A 21,246-nucleotide genomic window follows, 5' to 3' on the forward strand; every position below is an offset into this window, starting at 1 on the left:
TACATGATATTCCACAACAGGGGACCAAGTACCGATCCCTATGGTACCCCGGCTGTGACAATGTACTCTTTGGGGCCCTCATCCGTCCCGTATCAGAGAGTCCTCTCTGAGAGGTAATTTTCCACCGAATTCGCTAAGTATCCGGGGACACCTATGTCAGCCAACGCCCCTTTAATTCTATTCCAGTTGGCCGAGTTGAATCCGTTTTTGACATCCAACGCCACCACGGCACAGCAGCCGCCAGAAATCAGTACACCTTTTGCCAGGTTTACCACCATGCCAATTGCGTCCACCGTAGAGTGGGCGCGTCGGAAACCAAACTAGCGTTCCGACAAACCATTTCTGGCTTCAACGATGGGCAGGAGTCTGTTGTAGATGACTCTCTCCATCATCTTCCCCATTGTATCCAACAGGCAGATAGGACGATACGACGCTGGGTTTCCAGGTTGCTTGCCAGGCTTCGGAAGCAACACCAACTTTTCTTTTTCCACTGGGCAGGGAATATTCCTTCTTTTAGGCACGCCTCGAAGGTGTTGGCGAAAAGGTTGGGCCTAGTCTTCACTGCCAGTTTCAAAGCTCGGTTGGGGATGCCATCCAAACCTGGGGCCTTGTTGTCACCGAATCTACTACATATTTCCCGCAGCTCCTCCACAGTTACAGGCGGTATTATGTCGTCATTTGGCTGGACAAAAATTTGCCTTCCCCTATTTTCGTGGTAAGGGAACAGAGTGGTAACAATATCTTTCAGAAGGCGCGGACAGGTCACCTGGGGTGATTTCCGCAGCCTTTTCATCACCACTCTGTAAGCCTCGCCCCAAGGGTTTATGTCGGCATGGTCGCACAGCTGTTTGAAGCAGTTCTTTTTGCTCCTCCGAATGGCTTCCTTTAGGCGGCCACGCAATTGCTTGTGTGCCTCCTCTCGACCGTCGCCACCGGGTTTTCCCCTGAGCCTCTGGCAAAGCCTCCTTGCCCGAAAACATGCGGCTCGCAAACTTGCGATTTCGTTGTTCCACCAGTAGTTGGGTTGCCTACTGGGGAGCAATCACCCATCGAGTGATCTGGGTGGCTTTCTCTCCAGCCGTACCATTCAGGGATATGTCGGATTTGAGCACCGCGGAAAACGTGTCCCCCTCGAACGCTTTCACTGTCCAGCCAAGCATACCACCCGGCATTTTGCGAAAACTCTTTTTCGAGCTCGATCCGCCCTTGATCTCTATGCAGATTGCCTGGTGGTCGCTGTGAGTATAGTCCTCACTGACATGCCAAGCGATTCTACTGGCTAAAGTGGCACTCACGTATGTCAGGTCCACTATAGACCCCAGGCCCCTTCCCCGGAAAGTGTACGAAGACCCAACATTCGCCAGTACCACGTCCAGCTCCGCGAATGCTTCGAGGAGAACACGTCCTCTGACATTAGTTATCCGGCTGCCCCATTCAAGAGCCCACGCATTGAAATCGCCTCCTATTATGATCGGCCAACGTCCTCTTGCATCCAAGACAAGAGCAGCAAGCATCCGCTCATACTCGACGAGTGTAGCGCTGGGTGGAGCATAGCAGCTGTAGATGTGAATGCCCTTCACCTTCGCTCTGATGAAGCCCTCCTCCGGGTGCTCCATTATTTCCTGGAAGACTTGTTCTCCATAAGTCCACAGCGCTGCTTGGCCCATTTGGTCTTTGACCCAAACGCTACCACCGCGGTTTCGGTATGGTTCACTTAGTATGGCCACATCGATGTTTTTCTCGCGGATGGTTTGCGCGAGTAGATCCTGCGCCGCCTCGCAGTGTTTGAGGTTGATTTGTATCAACCTCATCTGCGATTTGTGCTAAGGGCTCTCTTGTATTCCGGCCTGCAATGTGCCGATGGTCCACACCCTCCTTTCCTTTGCACAGTAGACAATTTGGGTCAGCTCCGCAGTCCTTGCTGATGTAGCCTTCCACTCCGCATCTCATGCATTGCTTTGACCTGTCATTTGGGTTAGTGCATGACTTCGCAATGTGACCAAAGCCAAGGCATCTAAAGCACCGTTTTAACGCCACCTGTTCCCTAAGGCGATACATAACCTAGCCTATTCTCACTCTCCCTGCTGCTAACAGTTTGAGTGCGTTCTCCACTGATAGGCTGATGATGGCGGTTTGTGTTCCCCCATAGGCTTTCCTTAGCGTTTTCACCACTGACTCTTGTAGTCCGGCGAGATCGAACTGTTTCTCCAACGCTTCGCGAACCTCCTCCTTCGTCGTGATTTCATCTATATCTTTGCAGATTATAGTGATCTCCGGCCTGCTAGCTCTTATGTCGGCTTCCTGCCCTAAAGTCTTCCCGATTTGGCTTAAGAATTTGTCCGCGGTTACATCCTTGGATTTCTTAAGTTCCAACATAAGATCTCCCTTCTGCGACCGTCTAATACGGCTGACGTTGTCTCCCAAATTGGTGACTTCGGGGTCTGCCTTCACTTTCCTGAGAATATCGGCATATGACCCTTCGCCTCGTTTGGAAATGAAAATCACCTCCGGTCTAATCTTCCTCCGATAATTTCTTTTCCGCGGTTCTACCTTCCTCCAAGCTTCCGCATCCGCCTTTGAAGGTTCGATCCCTTTTCTCGAGGTAGTTAAAGTGCTGTTAATTGCCCTACTAAAGGCATATCCCCTTACTCAATTGATAATTAAAGTGCAATAAACTAATTTGGATCTAGGTCCTAAAATATATTACACACATTTCACTAGAATACCATGACTCTACACTCAGCGGCAATGTGGACAAAATTGCCCTCTCATGGAAAGCACAAAATACTATTCTTTATTGACCACCGTTTTCACAAGCCAATAGGAATTCAAATTTCTCCTCTCTTTTGTAACTTTAGAGCAGAAGCTCCTGTGCATTCGTTAACATTGAACGCTAAAAGCTCCACACCAACTGTCGGAGTAAATTTGAATGGTGAGTTCCCGCCATACGGTCTCCTCTTGCTAATAAAATGTATGTATATCCACCTGGAATGTGGCCGACATTTTTCCAAAATACTCCTGGGTCCAACCTCCAAGGCGGACATGCTAGTGAACATTATTATGTCCGTAACCCCCCAAGATCCCGTGACCCCCGAGTTTTATTGGTTCAATTTCTGTCTGTCTGCCTGTCACCAGAAACGGCTATACCGATTCGCACTAAATTTGGTCTGAAGGTGAGAACTGTGAGCGCTCACACCTACAGCGAATTACAACTTTCTGCATCGTGTCCTAGAGGAGTTTATATTCATGCAAAAGGGAGGTGTCAAATTTGTCAAAATATAGTCATGGAAACTATCAAATAAAAGGTCTCGATTAGGGCTTTTCGACCAGTGTTAGTTTTGACATTTGTTGAAATGGCGCTGGGTACGGGGTTCGAAAGTGATGACTCCTTTAGCAGAAACTGCCCAACCGAAAAATGCATAAAAAAAATCACGAGGCTGGCTCTATACGGTGTCCAAACTTCAACGTGTTCTCCAAATAGATACCTATTCCAATTAAGTTAATAATATTACTGGGTTTTTGGCAAACTAAGTTTATCCTCGCGTTCTAATATAAAAATAATATAGGCTATAGTATGAATCATCATTTCGCCAATTTTGATCAAAATCGTACTATTACTACAAATAAAGAAACCATGTGATTAGCGTTGAAAGCAGTTTAAAGCACCACAGGGCAATGCAACGATTATTTCGAGAAACCTGATAAACATCTACATGACATCCTTTTGTCATTAATAGCTTAGATGGATGATGTCTGTCCTATTATAATATCTTGCAAGCAGAGCACCACAACATAACTGACTATCAACCTTTTACTATACCGAGCCGAGAGCTGACAATCGCGAGCCTACAAAAGAAACTTCGAATCACTCTTGATCCTTGATCGTGCAGAAATCCTTGTGACGTAACAGCCAATAACGCGGAAGTTTTGTGTCTCCGAAATTGTTGCAATCTAGGCTCCTGTACAAATCGCTTTGTCCTCCTTCAGCGAGGTACTTGATCATCAAGTTAGCAACTTTTTAGATGGCTAAGATACGGGTGAGTTGATGCAATCATCATCATCATCATCAACGGCGTAACAACCGGTATCCGGTCTGGGTCTGCCTTAATAAGGAACTCCAGACATCCCGGTTTTGCGCCGAGGTCCACCAATTCGATATTCCTGAAAGCTGTCTGGCGCCCTAGCTCCATCTTAGGCAGGGTCTGCCCTGTCTTCTTTTTCTACCATAGATATTGCCCTTATAGACTTTCCAGGTGGGATCATCCTCATCTATACGGATTAAGTGACCCGCCCACCATAACCTATTGAGCTGGATTTTATCCACAACCGGACGGTCATGGTATCGCTCATAGATTTCGTCATTGTGTAGGCTAGGGAATCGTCCATTCTCATGTAGGGGGCCAAAAATTCTTCGGAGGATTCTCCCCCCCAGGTAAGAGCTTTGACCCTATGGTGAGACGTTTCGAGCGGAACAGTTTTTGTAAGCTGAAATAGGCTCTGTTGGCTGACAACAACCGTGCGCGGATTTCCTCATCGTAGCTGTTATCGGTTGTGATTTTCGACCCTAGATAAGAGAAATTATGAACGGTCTCAAAGTTGTATTCTCCTATCCTTATTCTTCTTCGTGTTTGACCAGTGCGGTTTGATGTTGTTGATTGATTCGTCTTTGGTGCTGACGTTGCCAACGTATATTTTGTCTTGCCTTCATTGATGTGCAGCCCAAGATTTCGCGCCAATTGCCCCTTGCTCGATCTCGATGAAGGTAGTTTGTACGTCTCGGGTGGTTCTTCCCATGATGTCGATATCGACAGCATGGGCCAGTAGTTGGGCGGACTTAAAGAGGATCGTACCTCTTCCATTTACCTCAGCATCACGGATCACTATCTCAAGGGCCAGGTTAAAAAGGACGCACGATAGGGCATTCCCTTGTCGTAAACCGTTGTTGATGTCGAATGGTCTTGACAGTGATCCTGCTGCTTTTATCTGGCCTCGCACATTGGTCAGGGTCAGCCTAGTCAGTCTTATCAATTTCGTAGGGATACCGAATTCTCTTATGGCCGTGTACAGTTTTACCCTGGCTATGCTATCGTAGGCGGCTTTAAAGTCGATGAATAGATGGTGTAACTGTTGTCCATATTCCAACAGTTTTTCCATCGCTCGCCGCAGAGAGAAAATCTGATCTGTTGCTGATTTGCTGAAGCCTCTTTGGTATGGGCCAATGGTGTTCTGGGCTATCCGGCCTAGCAAGATAGTGGAGAATATCTTATAGATGGTACTCAACAACGTGATAACTCTATAATTGCTGCACTGTGTGATATCTCCATTTTTATGTATGAGACAGATAATGCTTCGTTACCAATCGTCAGGCATTGATTCGCTGTCCCATACTTGAGCACAAGCTGATGAACCACTTGGTGTAACTGGTCGCCTCCATATTTATCCAATTCGGCTGTAATTCCATCGGCAACAGGCGACTTATGATTTTTTAGCCGATGAAATGCACGGACTGTTTCTCCTAAACTGGGTGGTGGCAGTATTTGTCCCTCGTCTTCAGTTGGCGGGACCTCCAACTCGACGATGTTCTGGTTGTTCAGTAGCTCATCAAAATACTCAACCCATCGCTCCAATATGCCCATTCTGTCGGAAATCAGATTTCCCTCTTTGTCTCTGCATATAAGGCTTCATCCTGCTGACTTGTTGGTAAAACTTCCGCGCCTGGTGCGATTGCTCCCTGTACCTTTCTAGTTCACACACTTGTTGGTTCTCCCAGGCTTCCTTTTTCCGTCTGTGAAGTTCCTTCTCCACTCGACGGAATTCGTGATAAGTCTCTGCGCGTGTCCGCGTTCTTTGAGAATGCAACATTACTCGGTATGCGGCTTACATTCATCGTCAAACTACTGCTAGCTTACATTCATCGTCAAACCAACCATTCCGACTCTTTTTGCGGCTGTGGCCAAGTATGTTTGTGGCCGTATCAATGATAACGTTCTTCAAGTGGTTGTGAAGATCATTTGTTGATGCTTCACCTCCAGGTCCTCTGTTGACTGCGGTTATTGCCAGATCCATTTCCCTTTTATAGGTGTCGCTGAGGGCTGTGTTGTGGATGGCTTCAGTGTTAACTCTCACCTGATTGTCAGAGGGGATTCTAGGTGGTGTTATTATTCGAGCTCGGAACCCCATCCCAAAGTGATAGTGATAGCCCCCCAACACGTGGTCAATTTTGTTGAAAGTGGTTCCGTCTGGAGAGGCCCGCGATTTCCTGTGACGCTGCTAATTGAATAATCCGCAGTCCGTTATCATTTGTATTTTGGTGTAAGCTCCTTCCCTACCTGGCTGTTAAAATCCCCAAGTATGATTTTAATATCATATCTGGGACAGGCTTCGAGGGTTCGTTCTGCTGCCTCGCAGAAGGTATCCTTCTCCGACTCTGCAGTCTCCTCTGTAAGGGCGTGAACGTTAATGAAGCTTACATTTCTAAACTTGTCTCGGAAGCGCAGAATCCATAACCCTTCGCTTATGTTTTCAAAGCCGATAACAGCAGGTTTCATTTTTTGGCTGACTAAGAAAAGTACTCCGAGCACATCGTTTACTGGATGGCCACTATAATATATGGTGTAATGGCTCTTCTCCAGAAAACCGGTCCTTGTCCAACGCATCTCCTGTAACGCTGTTACACCAGCCCTATATTGGGACAGGGTATCGGCTAGCTGCTCATCAGCTTCAGCTCTGTACAGGGAGCGCACGTTCCATGAGAGTTGAGGCAATATTCTGCGGAAAGAGGGTTTGAAATACTATCCATGAACCCGCGTGTAACCTAGGCGACCAGCTAGAATATTTGCAACTCGAGGATAATATGGCAAAATCGGTATATCGTGGGTGCAAAGCGAGCACACAGAAAGAAGTTCTCCATTTCGCGACTAGTACGATTTATGAGCTGTACAAACTAGTAGCTAAAAATTAGGGAAACGAGTTTTTCGAGGCATTGTACATTATCGTACAACTTCTCAATTGAGGTGTCCGGATAGCTGAGTGGTTAGAGCACAAGGATATCGTACGGAAGGTCGCGGTTCAAATCTCACTGGTGGCAGTGGCCAGAAGACTCTGTTGTGAATCAGTACCTGAGTGAAATCAGGGTAATAATCTCGGACGAGCGCAATGACTCCTATTAGGTACTATAATTCTGTAGTGTACCGTTACAGTTTGAATAAAGTGCTCTAACACACTCCAAGGCCCTAATCCAATTGGATTGTTGCGTCAATGATTATTATTATCCTCAGTTGCGATTGCGGGAAAGGTGTACATACAACATTTGGGCTGCTCGAATTATTAGCAAATTGAACATATAAAAAGGATATGAAAACCGTTTTGGTGAATATCAGATTTTCTGCTATAATTAAATACTGTCCCCTGTCGCACAGAACTCTCTGTAGCTAAAGTATGAAATTCCAAAGCCCAGCCCACATCACAAAGGCTTTTATCTTCGAATATATATAAAACTTACTTTTCCATGATAGCTCCATCGCACTCAGATTTTTCACAAAAGGCTCCTTAACGTGGAACATAGAGGATAGCCAAGCGACTACAGTGAGTTAATATTCGTCAACCAAGGGAGGCAGAAGTTGGCAAGGACTCCACTAACCGACTTTAGGTTAACTTCACACAAGATCCAGCTTTGCCCTTATGGTTGACAAAACTCAAATGGAAATAGCCCTATCAAATGTAAAGGCTCGTTACAAATAGCTTACAAAAAAATGTGGATAGTGCAGCGTGAGCTAGAAGAGTGCTACCCAAAGTCTTGAAGGCAAACTCGTAACTATTCCACCGTCTTTATTCTCCAAGTTCCAAAAACAATTTCAGATTTTTTTCACAGAGGAGCACGTCATGCATGCATTTCATCATTCACGTAGATATTAGCTTCGTCAGACGTGAAAAAACCTTTGATCTTCTTCCAAGTTGTATTTTCTTATCTTGACCTGTGACGTGCGGAGTTGTTTTGATGCCATTGATGGTGACACTTCGCAACAAGTATCATACTTGTATCTGACTTGTACTACATACGTTTATCTATTTCGTTAGAACTGTTGCTGCTTATTCATTCTAAGTGAATATTCTGATGTGGACACAGAGTCGATGTAGTCAATATTAGCTACTAAAGCGATTTACTAGGTTGTTAAAACTTGACGGTCTGGTGACCATACATTTGATATTTATCATAAGTAGTAATATCATATATAGTGTTTGTCCATCAAATTATGACCGAAGAACTTTTTTGAAAAAATTTACTATACCACTCGCTTTTTAATTGTGAGGAAACTTCAAAACATATTGTCAGGTTAGGACGTTAGAATAAGATTAGAACCCTAATTTGCCTTAGAGGCGCTTCATTCCATTGAAAGTCGTCTTTGAAGCTAGTGGATTTTTAGGGTTCTGCTTAAAACAAAACTTTATTAAAATCGATTTACTGTCTGTCCGTCTGTATGTCTGCCCGTCTGACTGTCACACGCATTTTTCTCGGAAGTGGTTATAGCGATTGATACTAAATTTGAGGGAAAAGTGGGAACTGTGAACGCTCGCGCATACAGCGCATAAGTCATTCGTCGTCAAATTTAAAGGGGAGGCGGGAGGCGTATAAATGCTAATCCTACCAAGTTTGATAAAAATCGTACCATTACTAACAAAGTTATAATATGTCAAAGTTTGTCGTTTCTGTGCAAATTCAAGGCTTTGAATGTCAGTGTCGCCCAAAAGTGGTTATTCTAACCTGATATATGCATATACCTTACGTGCTAGTTACTAATGGCTCAAATGTCCACTCAAATGTTTTTCGGTAAATAAAATACACAAAACCTTTCATACTTAAAGCTTCCGATTTCCCCGCTTGTTCAAAATTATTTTGGTTTTTGTGATTTTCCCCGGCGAAATCGAGAAGTTTAGGATAGTTATTTTTAGGTTTGTTTTCTATCTTACGGTATACTTAGGTGAAAGATTGATTTCATTTTGCATGTAGACCACAGCTTTATTATAACGGTAAATTAGCAGGAAATGGATAAGAAAGAAGATATCAAACTAAAAGCGAACCGAGCGCTTATCGGGTGCAGGCTCAGGCTTGAGCGCACAGAATGTAATCGCTGTATGTCCTTATGTAATCTTGTAGGGCAATGTAAATAGCGTCAGTCCTTTTCAGGAGTGCGTTTGGAATTGTTGTTCGTAATGAGGAGTGAGAAATTACTTCATATTCTAAGGGTGACTTTTCAAACAATTTTTTTTTAAACCCGGTTTTCTCAAAATTATGTTTTTCATATTCGTTTTAGGAATGATGGGGTCCTAAGGCCGCATCAACTTAATGCTGGACCGGACCAAATGGGAAGAAACTTACTCCCTCTTTCCTGGACCACGGACCCCTCGCTTAGGGCTTGCTGGTAAGAAACCGTAAAGCCGCCATCGCTTCACTTTTTTTGAGAAGTTTGGGTGCAAGCCCTAAGCGAGGGGTCCGTGGACCAGGAAAGAGGGAGTAAGTTGCTTCCCATTTGGTCCGGTCCAGCATTAAGTTGAAGCGGACTTAGGACCCCATCATTCCTAAAACGAATATTTCAGCTCTGGCCAAGCTCTGGTCAATAAGACGGATTTGCGCTCAATATAATTCGTAGTCATGTCGTGTTCTACGAATTATATAAAGGAGCACGCAACATCTGCGAGCCGCTACGGCCACGCTGCTCCCAGGGCAGAGGTGAGGCAGCGTCTGATGATTTGCCTCTGCCCTGGTAAGAAACCGTAAAGCCGCCATCGCTTCACTTTTTTGAGATGTTTTTCATATTTGCGGAAATTCTAGCTGAAAAAGTAATAAACCGATCATTACATAAATTCGGGGTATGGTTCTTTATAAATTGCCAAGAATATCTATTTTTTTGCGTTTTTTGTAAAAAAAATGGTGAAAATTAAAAAAATGCTTTTTCAACAGTTGTAAAATTTTTGATTTTAATTATTTTCACCCCATTCAGGTTTACATTCATAGAAAATAAATTAATAATGTAAAATGAAAAGCTTTTTGTTTCTAGTTGGAATTGAAATCACTATACATCCAGCCATTGGAGAACTCTAGTGACCTTATAGGGAATACTATCGCGTAACTTTTCTATTTTCCGCTCAAATTTTTCCAAAAATATTCAAAAATACTTGATTTGCAGCTGCATTCCTAAAGAAGACGAAACAATACGTGGTTTTCTTACTTAAATTGAAAGTAAACCAATTCTCCTCTGAGTGTACTATATGCAAGTCCTCGCACTAAAGTCCATAAATGACGTCGTTTCCGAAAAAAATTGATTTACCTAAATGAAAAAAAAATTGTGAGAAAATACTAAAGTAGAAAAATGTGGTTTTATTCTCACTAAAATTAATTAGGCAGTTTTTCGCTCTCTTTTTTTGAAAAAAAAAATATTTTTATTTTTGGTGAATCAAACTATTTTCGAAACTCATTATCAACGGCGCAACAACCGGTATCCAGTCTAGGCCTGCCTCAATAAGGAACTCCAGACATCCCGGTTTTGCGCCGAGGTCCACAAATTCGATATCCCTAAAAGCTGTCTGGCGTCCTGACCAACGCCATCGCTCCATCTTAGGTAGGGTCTGCCTCATCTTGTTTTTCTACCATAGATATTGCCCTTATAGACTTTCCGGGTGGTATCATCCTCATCCATACGGATTAAGTGACCCGCCCACCGTAAACTATTAAGCCGGATTTTATCCACAATCGGACGGTCATGGTATCGCTCATAGATTTCGTCATTGTGTAGGCTACGGAATCGTCCATCCTCATGTAAGAGGCCAAAAATTCTTCGGAGCATTCTTCTCTCGAACGCGGCCAAGAGTTCGCAATTTTTCTTGCTAAGAACCCAAGTTTCCGAGGAATACATGAGGACTAGCAAGATCGTAGTCTTGTACAGTAAGAGCTTTGACCCTATGGTGAGACGTTTCGAGCGGAACAGTCTTTGCAAGCTGAAATAGACTGTTGGCTAACAACAACCGTGCGCGAATTTCATCATCGTAGTTGTTATCGGTTGTGATTTTCGACCCTAGATAGGAGAAATTGTCAACGGTCTCAAAGTTGTATTCTCCTATCCTTATTCTTCGTGTTTGACCAGTGCGGTTTGATGTTGTTGGTTGATTCTTCCCATGATGTCGATATCGTCAGTATAGGCCAGTAGTCGAGTGGACTTAAAGAGGATCGTACCTCTTGCATTTACCTCAGCATCACGGATCACTTTCTCGAGGGCCAGGTTAAAGAGGACGCATGATAGGGCATCCCCTTGTCGTAGATCGTTGTTGATGTCGAATGATCTTGAGACTGATCCTGCTGCTTTTATCTGGCCTCGTACATTGGTCAGGGTCAGCCTAGTCAGCCTTATTAATTTCGTCGGGATACCGAATTCTCTCATGGCCGTGTACACTTTTACCCTGGCTATGCTGTCATAGGCGGCTTTAAATTCGATGAATAGATGGTGCAACTGGTGTCCATATTCCAACAGTATTTAAATGACATTAATATGCTTTTTAATATATTATTGTTGAAACTGCTTCCGAGTTATACTTACCATATTTCACATTACGATGACTTTAGTAACTTTATAAGTAACACGTAGGAAGCCAAGTCAAGGTAAGGATTTGTTAACACTGATGAAGGGAACAAGTGGTTCCCGAAATATCGCTATTTGCAAGAATAAATATCTACACCAACGAAAAAGAAACAACAAGTTTTTTATTATTTCAAACATAATTAATCTTTGGAAACACCGCACAATTACATCCACAATTCTAAGATTTGGAGTAAAACAAAACCTTTTCAAAATCGATTTCGAGTCTGGTTGTCTGTCACAAGCACCTTTCTACAAAACGGCTAAACCGATTCATTTCCACGCATACATTGAGTGACTTAAATTAACATGGACTTTAAAAGGGGGCTCCCCATACATACATACAAAGAGGGGCTGAAATTTAAAATTTGTTTCATCGGATACTGTCATGTAGGGTATCAAGTGAACGGTGTTGATTATTACTTTCCGAAGTTGATATTTCTTTTCACGTGGATTGCAAAGTGCGCGAAGAAGGAATCAAAACGTGCACACTTAACGCAAGACACGACTTTTTTTGGAAATTCATCATCATCAACCACGCAACGAGAATCTAGGGACTGCCTTAATAATCCCGGTTTCGCGCCAAGGGCCACCAATTCGATATCCCTAAAAGCTGTCTGGCATCCTGGCCTACTCCATCGCTGCATCTCAGGCAAGGTCTGCCTCGTCTTCTGTTTCCTTCACAGATATTGTCCTTATAGGCTTTCTTGTCTGATTATTGTCACCCATACGGATTAAGTGACCCGCTCACCGCAACCTATTATCCCGGATTTTGTCCACAACCGGATGGTCATGGAAAAACCTGGAAACAAAAGAGGGCATTACAATCTATGGGACCAAAAAAAGACCCACAAGTAATCTCAACAAGGTTCCAAATGGTGCAAATATATTTGTAAAAGCCATGTAATAAAGATGGTAATGTCAAATATAAGCAGTTGTGAGAACTAAAGAACTCGCTTGCTTTTGTTTTTCGTTATTTTTTTTTTCAACTATCTGAAATACACACTAAACAAGTCGGGAAACCAGAAGCTTGACGCTTCAGGTATAAAAGGTTTTGTGTTTCCCTATGTGAGAAACGACGAGTGCCCTCAATTGTTTTAGAAAGTGATTTAAATAAATCATTTGATGGGAACCCGTGTATTGATAATAGTCAACCTCACACGCTTCACACTCTGAGTTTAATATTATTAGCAAATGCAGATACAAACAAGTTGGGAAACCAACGCTTCAGGTAGGAGAGGTTTTGTATATTTCTTTTACAAAGAGATTTGAGTGTGCATGTGTCCCATTAGTATGCAGCACGTAATGTATCCATATATTATGTGAAAATACCCACTTTCAAGTGATATTGACATTCATAGTCTTAAATTTGCAGAGAAGTGACGCTTTGACCTAGTATAACTTTGTACTAATAGTGCAATTTTCACCAAACTTGTCAGAATCATGCTCTATGCTGTAGCCTATATTCGTGATTCTAGGGTGAAGGGGGTTTTCCTGTCAATTACTGAAAATTATAATAATGTACTATTATTAACTTTATTTAAACAGGTATCGGTATGGAGAGTATTTCGGAGCCTAGGCACTATATAGTGGCAGCCCCCTGATTTTTCTTCAGATTTTTTGATTGCATAGTTTCTGAGGATGGGTTCGTTCCCCCGCACTCCCCACCTTTCAAATACACAACTTTCCCCACATGACTATATTTGGTGAAAAAAAAATTACACTCCCCTTTTGCATGTACGGGGACCCCCCCTTAAATTCGACATAAAAGGATGTAACTCACTATATGCGTGAGCTTTCACAGTTCCACCTTTCTACCAAATTTGGTGTCAATCGCTAAAACCGTCTCCGAGAAAAATGCGTGTGATGGACAAACAGACCGTAAACCGATTTTAATAAGGTTTTGTGTTTACAGGTTTAAGGTTGTGTTTACACAAAACCTTAAAAAGGGGTTTTGGAGAAGTAAAGTTTTAATATTTCTCATGAATGTCAGTTATTTTCGTTAATTATGAAGTCATTTTATTTGTATGGCTTAGCATACGGCAAATTCGCACGAAATTGATAAGTTTGAACTGCTCTAACTCTGACACCAATAGTCGGATTCTCATGAAACTTGGCACTCGTATGTACGATACTGTCCTCTATACCGGTGCAGTACTAATCGGATGAACTTAAAAGCGGCTTTTGAATCAATTTTTAACAGTTGGCAATATACTATTAGTAAGTTTATTTGAGCAATGGGAATGGGACATAATTTGAGGCCTAGATATAATCCAAGTGCATCTTCCTGATTTTTCGGATTTTTAGGGTAGGTAGTTTCCGAAAATGAGTCTTGTTTCACTTTAAGTGTGCACATTTTGACTCCTTACTCGCACAGTTTGCATTTCACGCCAAAACTAATATGTAGCCAAGAACTTTCATTTGATACCCTACACGACTATATCCGGTGAAAAAAATTTAAAACCCTCCTTTGTATGTATGGGAAGCCCCCTTTAAACTCCGCCTAAATTTATGTCACTCACTGTATGCGTGGGATTTCATAGTTCCCAGCTATCCACCAAATTTCGTTCGTTCGTGTGACAGACAGACATTGAATCGATTTTAATAAAGTATTGTTTTACACAAAACCTTGAAAAGGATACTCAAAATCAAAGACTATAACTAATAAGTAAATATGTTATGAAAGATCAATGATAAAGTTAACAAAAACTTCATTAGTATTAAGAAAAGGGGTTATTTTTTTTGATATATTTAGATGTTTCCAACAGTTTTTTATTGGAGTTATTTGGACCCACAACACCAGTTACGTAGCTAAACATATCTACACCAATTAAAGGTTAATGTCGAATGGTCCCGAGAGTGACCCTGCTAGTTTTATCTGGCCTCGCACACTTGTTAGCGCCAGCCTAGTACAGTTTTACCCTGGCCATGCTAACAAACGCGGCTTTGTAGTCGATGAAAAGTTGGTGCTACTGATGGCTATATTGCAACAGCTTTCCTATCGCTTGCTGCAAAGAGAAAATCCAATCTGTCAATGATTTACCTGGAGTGAGACCCCTCAACGTTATATTTCTATAATTGCTGATATCTCCCTTTTTATGTACACCTTGAGCACAAGTTGATGAACCGTTTTTTTTAAACCAGTTCGGCTCCTGGCGATTATGTTTCTTCTGATGAATTTCATGGACTGTTTCTTCCACATTTGGAAATGGCGCAGTTGCTCCCTGTACTTTGCGAGTTCACCGACTTATTGGTTCTCCCAAGCTTCCTTTTTCCATCTGTAAAGTTGCTGCTTTACTCGGAAAAGTTCAGGATAGGTTATTGCGACATCCATTTTCCTCTTATAGATATTATGGAGAGTTTTGTTGTATTCACTTGCACCTGAGTGTCAAGGGGATTCTAGGAGGTGTTATAATTCGACCGTGGACCACTATGCCCTCCTATATGTTCTGACAATCATAAAGACTGGGAGTTAGTGGCATTCATTTAACACGTGGTCAATTTGTTCGAAAGTGGTCCCATCTGGAGAGGTCCACGTTTATTTGCGGCCGCTTTAGGTGCAAAACAATTACTTCCAAAAACCACTTCCCACGATACTGCTAATTGAATAATCCACAGTCAGTTATCATTGGTATTTTTATGTAAACCAATATAACATACATATCACTAGAATACGGACTCCGTTCCTGCTTGACTATTTGTTACCTTATTTGGGGCACAATTCAAGCGTTCTTTCTTCTGCATCCTAGAAGGTATCTTCGCCGACTCTGCAATCTCCTCTGTAAAAGCAAGAACGTTAATGAAGCTTAAATTTCTCAATTTACCTTGCAAAAGCAGAGTGCATTGCCCTTCGCTTATGTTTCCAAAACCTATAACAGCAGGTTCCATTTTTTGGCTGACTAGGGAACCTACTCCGAGCACATGGTTTACCGGATGGCCACTATAATATATGGTGTAGTGACTCTTCTTCAGGAAACCGGTCCCTGTCCAATGCATCTCTTGCAACGCTGTCACATCAGCCTTATATTGAGACAAGCTGTAGAGGAAGCGCACCTCCCATGAGAAATATCGGAAAACGCTCGTCCGGTTTACTTGCCGGCTTCGTCGTTCGAAAAGCTATATAACCGAGGCTTCTTTTGTGGCTTCTTAACAAGTTGTTTTTCATGTGCGGTTGTCAGCTTTAAACAGTCATCAAGCTGGAATACCAGTTGGTATAATTTGTCCCGTTATTAGGCGCCTTCTCGTTTGGAAAGAACTCCCAGCGATTACCCCGTGGAGGTAGAGATAGGGTTTGGTAATAAAGCTGTTGATGTTGGTTCAGCAGTCGTTTCCCAGGTTCTATGCTCTGGCTTTCAATCCACGTTTTCGCCCTTCGACCTATGTATACCACTCTTTGACCATCATCATCAATTACTTGATACAAATATATTTACACGTATAAGCTAATGAATTTTGCGGGTAGTACCCAATTTTGGTGGACACACATATAAGTAAGTACGTATTTTATTTATATGTAAGCACGCTTTTACGTGAGGGGAGGGAAGAGATTTTCATCAACCTGATTGATGGGCAATAATTTTTATTATAGTTGTTTCTAGTTGAGTTAATTAGGATTGGGAATTTGATATGAACAATTGGCGGACGTGACCCTGAAAATTTTTTCGCATTGTTTTACAATATCTCACCAGTAGCCTATGTATTCACGTGCTATATTTATTGATACTTGATACTTTATGCGGGAAATCTTTATTAAAAGACTACCCAACTTAAAAATTTAATCTCACGCAGAATCAAGCGAAGTAAATGCGAAAGGTTAGGTTCAGTTATCTTGCTTACTCGAAACTTATCTAATCTAAGCACCAGCACATAGAGAAATTGATTAAATTAATCATTTTCCCATTTCAGATACCTAAATTGAACGACAAAATGGCATGTTTTAAACAGATTTACAGCAAGGGACCGACGTTGGCTCAGCTGGCTATAGCGTGGCTCGCAATTAGTTCACACGTGGAGTGCGCCGTTGCAAGTCCGCACTACCGAAACAATATTTACGTGATATACGCTACCGCAGCCGCCGAACCAGAGTCTGAAACCAATATGCCCGACAGACCATCTTTCGATGAATACAAAGTGAGCAGGAGTATGTTCTTTCAGGACGAAAATTCCCGCGCGTTAGGATCGAAACTGAAACTGAACGAACGTGAGTTGCTGGCTAATGAAATTTTCCAGCTGGTAAAGAAACGTGATATGGACAATGGTTTCGCCGACCCAAGGAAGTTTGCTCCGGCCAAGCATATCTTTAAAGCCTTAGATGAGATCAAAAAGTCAGATATGTTTTACCTGCTAAAGGCCATGCCAAAAGGAGGAGTGTTACATGCGCACGATACTGCCCTGACTAGCACGGACTATGTGGTTTCCCTCACTTACCTTCCAAACTTGTGGATATGTTCAAGTCCAGATTCAAACGATGTTGCTTTCAAGTTTGCCCGGACACAACCAGAGCCAACTGATGGTCTCGAATGGACGCTTGTCGCCGACCAGCGAGCAAAAAGAGGAGCAGATGACTATGACGCTGAGATTAGGAAACTTTTCACCTTATACACTCCTAATCCGGAAATAGAGTACAAGGACATCAATCATGTTTGGGAATGCTTCATCGGAATTTTCATTAAGATAACACCGTTGCTCACTTACGTTCCAGTCTGGAAAGCATACTATAAACAGGCTTTGAAGGAGTTCTATGAAGATGGCGTTCAGTATTTGGAGTTTAGAGGCACGTTACCAGATGTGAGTATCTTAAACTTTCTTTTGCTAAAATGTCGCATATTATTGCCTTGCCTAAAAGTACTTTTCCTATAAAATTTAATGTTGGCACAACCCTGCTATACCAATGATGAGAGAATTACGGTGCTAAGGTAAAAAACATTTCGAACTGATATTTGTGTCTGTGCTCCATTCACCGAATTTCGACTCAAAGAACCTACGTTAATTTTGCCACACTCTGTCAGTAATTTTCCCTGGATAGGTTTAGCTACGACTTAGATTGCATAAACATTTACTGTAATGTGATTGTCGAGATTTTCGTGCTCGGTGTGGTTATTGTTATTTAAAACCCTGAAGCTACCAAATTCCCAAAATCTGATTGGAATTCTTATACGTTTTCCCAAATACTCGCACGAATGACACACAGCATAATATTACTGTAAATTCATCTCCCTGGATTATGTAGCTAAGCAACCATATCAATTGTACACATTTAGTTTTAGTTTAGTAACAATAATATATAGATTAGAAAAATTAACAATAAAAAACAATCTTTTTAAATAACAAAAATAACTTAAATCTAATGGCCACTGTGAGCTCTCAAAATTTTTGAATAATGATTTACAGACAGAGAAGAGAAACAGTAAGAAATAAAAATCTGATTTTACAATAAGTTGTCGGGAAATGGTCAAAAACCCGAAAGAATTCACTTGGCCTTAGTTGCAAATAAAGAAATATAAAAGTAATAATAGTAATAAATGTTTTATCGCTTCAAAAAATACTTTTAACTTAAATTATTCTTCTTAAAACTATCATAATTATATTTTTTCTTTTTTTTTTACGATAACATCCATAGGGAGAAAAGGTAATAATAACAGTTGTAATATTTACAAAGAAACAAAGAATAATAACGTATGTATGTATAAGTTACAACTGGAAGCAAAATCAGCACCCATTCAATATGTACATATTTACAAAGCCCCACCAAGAAACAAATGGCAGAACTGAGCACAGGCACCGCTAACCGGCATCCCGCAGCCACCAGTACCAAGATTTCTCTTTTTCATCCCGCTTAATATCAATTGCTCTCACTCTGGAGTATCTTCAGTCGAATCCCGGAGCCCCCACAGTCAAGTTCGGGGGTATTCTATCCTTTTATCCGTGGTTCGCCTATGTATATTATACATAACCGGATCACCGACAGAATCAAGAATTAGACCATTCCTGTCAAGATACACGAAAGCTTTGGGAGGAATCAAGCCTGTCGTGAGAGTTTTCTCAAAATACCATCATTTGGGTAGAACGGTTGCAAAACCCAAGGGTTCCTGCCATGAGAAGCAGATCGCACTATATGATTCCGAATCAATCTGCTGCTGTGCCAAGAATCGACTCAGTTGATTCTTGGCACAGCAGCAGCTGTATACATCACTTCATTAGTTACATAGTGCTCATAGTTTGACGAAGCAGTCCTATTAAGCCCCGTGCAAGCACGCAGACATTTCCTTTCAAAGATCCTTATTTTCTCCATTTGGCTAGCACTCGAGTTAAACCAGATAGCACACCCGTAGGTGAGCACCGATCTAACCAAAGTAAGATAGCAAATAATCTTAACCTTCCGGCTAAAATGTGAAGCATAAAAGAGTCTTCGAAGAGACATGAATGCTTTGCGAGCGCTTTCTAGCGCGACTTTAACGTTTTCGTTAAATTCGAGACGCTCGTCTAACGCACTTCTTATGAGGAATGCGCTCAGAACTATCCTCATTCGCGACAATGTGGAAATCTCTCCAATTTCTTTGCAAGTTCCTACTGGCGTAGGCTAAGGAATTTCGAAACAGAATCCTTTTACACTTTCGCACATTGATTTTCATCCGCTAACTCTCCGTGAAGAACTTAATATCATTCAACATCTTCTGAAGTTCAACTTGCACCTCTGTTACCTTCTTGTATGCCGTGTAGGCTATCAGATCGTCAGCAAAAGCAACCAACGACCTTTTAGGAGATTTATTAAAATCGAAAGAGTTGAGTAATTAGCGGCAAATACTGCAAAAAGTTTAGGCGCAGTCACTGTCCCTTGCTGTAATCCATTCAGAACATGAAATTCTCTGCTAGTAGTAAGATTTCCATCCGTAATGACAAAGCGCTTGCCATACAGCATACTACACATCATCGCTATGAGGTGACTGTGAAACTCATTCTTCAGGAGCCTGAAAATCAGTCCATCCAACCAGACGGTATGAAGGGCTTTCTCCATGTCTATAAGGCAAGCGCCTACGCACTCACCATTGTTAATCCGCCAGAAAATATCAGACGTTACCTGAGTTATTGCATGTATTGTCGAATGTCCACATCGAAATCCGAATTGCGCGTTCGGCAATAATTCCTTCTTCTTGATATGCCCGTTCAAGGCTTTCAATACCAAAACCTCAAACAGCTTGCTGATGTTAGGGAGCAAACTGATTGGGCGGTAGCTTTGAGAGCTGGATGAATCCTTCGCTCTCTTTAAAATCGGGAATACTCGGGCTTTCTTCCATTGTCCTGGAAAGAAGGAATTGTTCAATAAATTATTGAACAAAATGCAATAATCACGAATGGCAATGTCTGGTAAATGCTTGAGGACCACGTTGGGAATGCCATCCATACCGGATGATCTCTTATTGTTTACTCTTGATCTCTTATTGTTTACCCTTCTAAAGTAATTAAGCAGATTATCACTCGGTATGAGATCAGCCTGCAACGCAGAGCTAAATTGGAGAACTGTGGTGCCGTTCAGGCTATATTTGAAATTGTGGACATCTCGTTCTACAATTTCCGAAAGCCGCGTTGGCTCTAAGTCCGTTCTGGGCCGATGCACCGATTCAAAGTGCTCCCCTATAAGTTCGAGTTTCAAAGCATCATCCACCACGATATAATTGCCTTGTGCATCAGCAGTTACACTATTCGTGTCCATACCTGAGTCAATAAGGTGTTGCATTTCGCTGCCACCGATTTTAATTCTCCACACAGTGACTTCTTCCGGAATAACGTATTTATCTTAGTAAACAGTGAATCTGAATCGCTTGATGAAATACCCTTTAACTTCACTTCATTTACGTAATGTTGACGGATAAGATCCCGCACGACCTTTAGAAGTAATTTGAACTCAACCAATATGGGATGATGATAGTCCCCATATCTCCGATAGAATTTGTTGACGCGAGTGAGCAGAAGACTTTTCACTTTTTCCAACCGTTTTATGGCTGCAGTTTCATATCCTTCCATATCATTGCAAGGTTTAATCTTAGGGACGACTTTTTCAATTGTATCCAGCGTCAAGATCTCAAGCTTGAGAAGATACTGAAGTATTTCCTCGTTGCTCAAGTTCCTGTCACCTGGTGCAATTGTACTATCGTTTTCCCCATCAAGAGGTGGGCATTCCTCTCGATATCCCCGAATAAACCTCTCTTGGAATTTCTTCCAATCTGGTTGTTTAAGTTCAGCCTGTGGACGCCACTGTCCATCGGCAGAAGGCGAACACTTCGTCCATCAAACAGAACTTCAATAAGAATGGCGTTATGGTCGCTCTCGTAAGGAACAGTCTGTAGTTTCCGTTGAGGATTCCTAAAATTAAAGTTCAAGCGCGCATCAGCGATGCACAAATCCAGATAGGAATTTTCCCTGGGCCAGGTTGGACTCTCTGACCCATACAATTCGCATTTATACTCTATCTGGTATTGCTCTATCCAAGATTTGAGGAATACCCCCCTGGGATTGTTTATGGCGTTTAGCCACGAGGTATACTTAGCATTCAAGTCGCCAGCTATAATATAATAATTATGCAGCCTATTCAGTTCGAGTATCGTAAACAGAGAATGGAATT

The 21,246-nt window shown here is 42.1% G+C and overlaps 1 protein-coding gene across 3 annotated transcripts in view; it reads left to right on the forward strand.

The window, feature by feature from the left end:
- LOC119649264 (adenosine deaminase 2-like) overlaps nt 1-21,246 on the forward strand; it is a 64,426-nt gene that overhangs the window by 31,062 nt on the left and 12,118 nt on the right. For all 3 annotated transcript variants that reach the window (XM_038051352.1, XM_038051351.1, XM_038051350.1), the window contains exon 2: nt 16,533-17,414. In XM_038051352.1, the coding sequence (XP_037907280.1) occupies nt 16,554-17,414 (861 nt within the window). In that variant the 5' untranslated portion in view covers nt 16,533-16,553. The remainder of the gene's footprint in view (nt 1-16,532; nt 17,415-21,246) is intronic.

This window comes from Hermetia illucens, chromosome 2 (genome assembly GCF_905115235.1).
Source record: "Hermetia illucens chromosome 2, iHerIll2.2.curated.20191125, whole genome shotgun sequence".
Classification (NCBI taxonomy): Eukaryota; Metazoa; Arthropoda; class Insecta; order Diptera; family Stratiomyidae; genus Hermetia; species Hermetia illucens.